The 6,824-nt window shown below is 31.7% G+C and overlaps 1 protein-coding gene across 1 annotated transcript; it reads right to left on the bottom strand.

The window, feature by feature from the left end:
• Window positions 1-2,217: 2,217 nt before the first annotated feature.
• LOC145070476 (alpha/beta-Hydrolases superfamily protein) lies at window positions 2,218-6,824 on the bottom strand. The gene is made up of 10 exons (XM_079017420.1): window positions 6,463-6,824; window positions 5,469-5,536; window positions 5,261-5,331; window positions 4,950-5,165; window positions 4,699-4,862; window positions 4,549-4,604; window positions 3,559-3,611; window positions 3,357-3,468; window positions 2,565-2,662; window positions 2,218-2,462 (listed from the first exon to the last, which is right to left on the bottom strand). The coding sequence occupies exons 1-10, from the start codon at window positions 6,585-6,587 to the stop codon at window positions 2,391-2,393; spliced, it is 1,035 nt and encodes a 344-aa protein (XP_078873546.1). The 5' UTR covers window positions 6,588-6,824; the 3' UTR covers window positions 2,218-2,390.

Genomic DNA, 6,824 nt, shown 5'->3' with positions numbered 1-6,824 from the left:
AGCTCGTGTTCGGTTTTTAAATTGAACTCCATAAAGTATTTGGGTTCGACTTAATTGTCAGATAAATTGAAGTCCATAAAGTTCAATAGATTGTCATATTATCTAGGGATGAGCAGTTTTTTTCAAATCCCGATCCCGTACCGGTACCGTATCGAATTTAAAAATATGGGACGGTACTTGGTCCTCCAAATACACAAAATTTGGGATTCGGTACCGCCAGTACCGGTATTAATACTGAAAACCGGTACCATTCCCGGTACCGGTACCAGTGATTTTAATTTGGTTCGGTACTCGGGATTAACTTTTGATCGAATTCGGTTTTCGGGAAATCGGGAACGGTACGGGTCGATACCGGTTCTGTCCCACGCTCATCCCTAATATTATCTTTCTACAATCCATATAATTCTATTATTTTTTCTCTACAATACATTAAACTCTATAAAGTTCAATAGAATGTTACAAAATATAATTTATAGTAAATATTTAAGAATTAAAAACTTTTATTTTTCCTATTAAATAGTTCAATGGTTATTGAACTCAAAATCCATAGAATGACACATGGACTTTTCACCTCATTCAACTATCTCATTGAACTAACCATTGTAGATGTCCTAAGTATAAACAAGCTTAAGCTCAGCACGAGCTCGTCTCGGTTAATAGTCAAATATCAAGCTCGTTTGTTTTTTTAAGTTCGTTAAAATGCTTGTTTATCATTATTTAATATTTGATATTAAATTATAATTTAATATCTAAAATTAAAAATAAAAATTATATTATATAAATATGCACAGGCTCGTTTAGGCTCACGCACCTAATCGAGCTTAACAGATGAAGTTCGAGCTCTGGCTTATTTAATAAATGAGCCTAAAACTAAGTCCGAGTTCGTTTAACTCAAGCTTGAGTCAAACTTTTAATAAGTTAATCTCAAATAGCTCACAAGTAAACATATTTATTCTTCTAATATAAAGTTAATTTTAGTTTATGATATAGTAGGCATAATTGACTCAATGTGTCACAATATCAGATTACTAGATTGAAATTTTAAATCATATTAATTAAAAAAATATAAAACAACAAAAAAAATATCATATGTGACATAATAACCAATTTATAAGTTTATTATGTAGTTTGAGAATGGCATCACAAACTAACATTAAATTCACAAAGTAACTCTATGATATACTCGGAAGAATATCACATAACACCTTTCGTTTAAGATTTTGCTCATGCAACGCCAAAGAGATCGTTCCATGTTGGATGAAAAACTTTTCATTCTTCCAGCTAAATCTCAACATCCTGCTTGAAGGCATCTTAAATCGTCTCGGTTTAAACATTTAAATCTATAGAGATCATAACTTATACTCCGTGATGCCACCCTATACATTTCACAACTTGATCATTTTAGTACTAACATGACATGTATGCATTCTCTACTACTTACAATCCATTAATTAACCTCAATGCAAACATCACTTGTATTCATCATATCAAGTCTCATGTCTTAAAAGTGCATAAAAAGGTTCCATGCTTGAACATATGTTTTCGTACGTTAAGAATGAAGAATAGGAACGATATTATTCTTGAATGCAAGTAGTTTGAAACAAGTGGGGTGTTTGCATACCATTATGGTTGCAATCATTCATTATCACTAAAGTATAAAATAACATGAAAGTTAGAAAGTTCTCAAAACTACTTGATTTTGCTTTTGGATTTAATAGTTTTTTGTTTAAAATGAATACTTTAAGCTTGTACTTCCCAAAAAAGTTATTAAGTTCAATTTTTTTTTCTCAAAAGCTAAAATCTTGTTCTCAACACATCCTATCATCAAAAATTATGTATGAAACTAGACTTTTAGAAGCACTTCAACCCAAATCTAAATACAATCTCACATCAGGCATTCTTGTATGGAAGACAAGATAGAAATAAAAAGTACACTAAAAATAAAACAAGTTGGTATAACTAAACCAGCAAGAACATGGGTACATAATTGCATGCGGAATTTAGTTAACAAAGGCACATGTTTCAACCTCAGTGACTCCTTTCAAGAGACATCTTCTCATCATGTATGTAGGATAATGTTGTTAAATAGCAACCAACTATCAAAAATGTCCAATAAAGTCCCAAAACTATTTTCTTTACGTCTAACATACCATCAATTATGGGTATATTCATTAAACTTTGAAAAAATGGCCATAACGGATGTGATATACACATGGGTTTTGCATATTAATTTGTGATGTAATATTTATATGGAAATATATATATTATAGTTGAACAACACAGCCATGTCATGTGTTTCGCGTATTAATTCTTGGAATTACATCACAAACTGCTTTCTGTACAACACGCTCTAAGCCAGTACCTTAATTAGTAGATAGCTGGCAAGAGTTCTAAAGACAAAAATGATCAATCATATGTTGAATAACATCTGCCCCATCTGTATGCAGGTTGTCATCTTTTACCTACATCCAATAAGGGCATAAAAGTAAAATTACTATTTATTTGCTTGTAAAATTTCTTGTTTTTAAGCTTAGCTTACAAGATAAGAAAAAAAAAAGTAGTACCTGAATAACACTATGAGCAGCAAACCTGGATCTACTATTGTGAAAGCTCACATCTACTTTTTCCCATGATACACGAGAAAGCCCAGTCACAAGTTCCTCTGTACCACAAAACAAACCTTAATTTAATTAGGACAAATGAAAATCCTTTGTAACATCAATGATTAAAGTCTTGTATAGGTAAAGTGTTGTATACATAATTACATATAGTCTGTTTGTGGACTGAATAAACCTTCTGAATGATACTAAATCACCATTTTAGCCCTTAGTTTATAAAAATCACAAGATTCATCAATTTTAACTCGAGAGGAATTGGGAAGGAAAATTGAACAAGGGCAAATAGATAAAGGGGTTAGTCTCTTAATACATTAAGCCAGGTTTTTTTACTTAACCCATTGAAACATTTTGTCCACAGTATGGGTAAAGTGACTGAATGGATAATGTCATGATGATGTTTGACCGGATAAAGTGTTGAATACATCAAAGTCTGTTTCTTTTATTTATGGACTGAACAAACTACTAAATGACCATTTTACCCTTGCATTCAAAAAAAAATCCACGATATTCATCAATTTTAACGTGAGAGGAGTTGGGAGGAAAAGGAATAAAATGGTAAATAGGTAAAGGTCAGTGTCTTAACTCTTAATAGTTAATACAGTAAACAACTTATTTGGCTTAACCCATTAATTTGTGTCTAGATTAAGTAAAAAAGAAACAGCCATATATATCTGTCCAGATTAAGGGCTTAACCCATTAAGTTCATTAAGTCAAAAAGAAACATCCCCAAAAACAAACCTTCCACATCATCTGAATTATCGCCACTTGTCAGATCTGGCTCAAAATCATACGCCTTGCAGCGTTCTTCATACACAACATGAGGATACTTTTCATTTACAGAGTCCTCCCACTACAACCACAATATCAAATATATAAAATAACAATTAAAAATGTACACTGATGTATTGACAAAAAATATTAAAGCTTATGATGTATGTACCTTTGGTAGTTCTATGTTACGCCTAATTGATGAAGTTCTCCAGCCAACAATATCTAATTTTGTTAGTTAGGGAAAACCAAGGAAAGTAAAGAATGAATCACAAATTGTGGTCCCTCAATCATTAAATCACAACTTTGGTCCCAAAAGTAATTAGCTTGCAATTTTGGTCCTTATTTTGATATTTCGTAACAATTTTGGTCTCTCAATCGTTAAATCTAACCCATCAGTTGTTAGGAATTTTTTTAAATGACCATTTAGCCCTTGGACCAACCAGAAAGCAAAACAGTCTGCCACAGGGAACAATTTTGTAATTTTCTCATAAATTTATTATTAAACTATTTTCAAAATAATAAGGTATTCTATTACATTATCTTAAAAACTACAAGTTTTTAAATTATCTTACCTTAAACGACCATTTTTTCCTTGGCCCATTGACATTTTTTGTTCATAATTTTCAATCTTGTAAAATGTGAATACTACTAGTTTAAACACGGACACAATTTGCAAAATTCTAACTTTTTAACAGATTACTACATATGAAAATTTATTGTAATGCAAATTGTATTCATATTCAAGACATTGGTATTTACAAAATTCAAAAAATAATGAACAAAAAATGTTGGTGGGCTAAGGAAAAAATGGTCCTTTTAAATGAAAAATAACTAAAAAAACATTCCTATAAGATAACTAAAAATAAAATACATGATACTTTATAAAAAAGTTTGATAATAAAATCAAGAGATAATTATAGATTTGGTCACCTATTTTTCTTTAGGTCCAAAGGGCAAAGAGGTCATTTTGATTAAAAAAACAAACTAATTAGTTAGATTTAGTTATCAAGGGACCAAAAGCATCACGAAACATCAAAATAAGGACCAAACTTGCAAACCAATTCCTTTTGGGACCAAAACCCAAAAAAAATATCACTAAAATTGTAACGTACTCTTTTATATAATATTTTCAGCCACATTAATAGGGTGCAAAGGATACGATCATAGCCAACATTTGCATATGTGACCCGTCTTTGGAATGAGCGCAATGCTGACCTGGATTTTGTTAAAAATATTAAAAACCAATAGAAGAAACATCTGATAATGTAAATCATTAATTAAAATTTAAAAACAGGTATGCCAAACATACATGAAATAACAATCACCATAATCCTCCAACATCCGGTTAAGTAGTGGAGGCTTTCCTTCTTCATTATCCGTAAGGAAAAGGTGCCTCCCTGTTCTTCTAAATATCCAATGTATAATAGCTACAGCAACTTTCTCTAAAGCAGATACCCCGAAAAGAAAAGGCACCTTACAAAACAATTCCAAAACTAATTATTATAAGTAAATTTTACTAAGCAAGGGTAAAATTGTAAATTTGGGAGGAGAAAAAATTACCTGTTTGTTGCCCCTTGAACCAAGATGAGGTGTTGCAACAGTTATAAAGTTCACTGGAATCAAACCACCTATTGTGGGTTTTGAATCCTCAGAGTCTTTAACTGATGGAGGCCTATATAATCTCCCAATAGTGTATCTTGCCACTAAACCTCCCACTGAATGTGCAACAAAAGAAATCTTGCGAAGATTTGGCTTTTGCTTAATCACTTCAAGAACCTGAAGAAATAGTAATTATATATCGGTGCATTATAGCATCCTGCCTTTGTTTCTTTTTATTACTGTAAAAGTATGTGAAAAAAGAAGAGTCTAACCTCCTCGGATAATCGTTCACCCATTACATCTACACCATCTAATGTTTGAGATGATGCGTTCTTTTCACTGCCTACATTACACAAGCAAAATACAACTTGATAAAAAATAAAGCTCAAAAGCATTTCATAATCATGACTCATGAGATGATAAAAGCTTTGTTCATCAGGTGATATGAAAAGGGATAATGTTAACAAAAATGATCCTTACGATGAACAAATACTTTGTCTGGTAGTGACTTGACAAACTGCTCTGCTCCAAATTTCCAGTCAGCAGAACTGTAACATTGTAAAGCATTTCCATTTAGATATTAAGAATCTGCAACTTAACAAGATAATGGAATCTCCAAAGAGGGAGAAATCTGGTATGAATTCATCATGGAAAATCTATCTATGAAAGTAAATAATAAGGCCTTAAGTGATTAATAACAAATGTACGCATATGCTTCTATAAAAAGCCAGCTAAATATTTACTGTACTATAGCAAAATCTTTTAATAGCTCATATTACATTTAAATTTCTTCATATACAGAACAAACGCATACGCTAATATGAATTTTCAAATTCATTCTACTTTCTACTTCTAGATTTCGCGCATCTGAGAATTCATGCAATACAGATAAGATTCGTTGTCCATGTATTTCATTTAACATCATCTGGAATTGAAGTTTGTAGGTTATGGTAATGAAAATCTTAGTTGTAGGCAGACAGGAAACGACTTTTCTTTTGGATTAGGATCATTGTGAAATTTAGTATGATTTTTGCGAGTATGATAATCGTGACACTAATTTCTCTTTAAACATGTTCATACAAAATTACAAATATAATCATATTAATCTGTTAACGTTATACACATTTGTATTATTGAACATGTTAATATATTATTTCATGACAGTGAGTGAAGATGGGCCCAGACCTGATATTATTCTTCAAAAAACTCCAAATATCTTTGCAAACTCAACTAATCGATAAACAACTTGCCCTAATTTTATTCAAATCAGAATTAACCAAAAAAATAAGAAATCGGGAAACATGACTAATCTCAACCTACACGGCAAACATTCTCCAAATATCCGTTTAAAAAAAAAAAAAAAAAAAAAAATTCTCCGATCCAAGAAACCTCCAGTTGATAACAACATTAACAACTTGTAATATTAATTGAACTGCAATACTGCATAGTTTGATCATCAATAGATGTGTCTAACCTTCCAAGGATTCCATTAACCATGACGACGAGATGATCGGCGGTTGAAACATCAGATTCATGACAACTGAATATATTTTCGCCGCCAGACGCCGCCTCTGACGAACAAATATCGCGATTTTCCATCCTTTACGCTTGCGATGACGACTACTAATAGAATGCTATAGAAATGAACCTTGAAATTTGGAAATTGTTTAGGAAATAACACGAATTATGCAAATATACAGAAATCAAAGAGGATACTGATATATAACCGAGTGAATGTCGATAGATAGAAATGGGAAGTCTTAAGAGTGAAGGAGGAGATTGAAGAAAGACGACGTGGAGATGACGGAAGGATTTAACGGGGGTGGTTGTATTATA

Source organism: Lactuca serriola, chromosome 8 (genome assembly GCF_051521515.1).
Source record: "Lactuca serriola cultivar US96UC23 chromosome 8, Lser_US96UC23_V15, whole genome shotgun sequence".
In the NCBI taxonomy this organism is placed as follows: Eukaryota; Viridiplantae; Streptophyta; class Magnoliopsida; order Asterales; family Asteraceae; genus Lactuca; species Lactuca serriola.
This window is presented reverse-complemented; position numbering and strand designations above follow the sequence as displayed.

Coding starts and splice junctions, on each gene's coding strand:
- LOC145070476 (XM_079017420.1), bottom strand. CDS start 6,587: ATGGAAAATCGCGATATTTGTTCGTCAGAGGCGGCGTCTGGCGGCGAA. Junction 5,537..6,462: donor GTTAATGGAATCCTTGGAAG/GTTAGACACATC, acceptor ACAATGTTACAG/TTCTGCTGACTGGAAATTTG. Junction 3,469..3,558: donor GTAACATAGAACTACCAAAG/GTACATACATCA, acceptor TTGTGGTTGTAG/TGGGAGGACTCTGTAAATGA.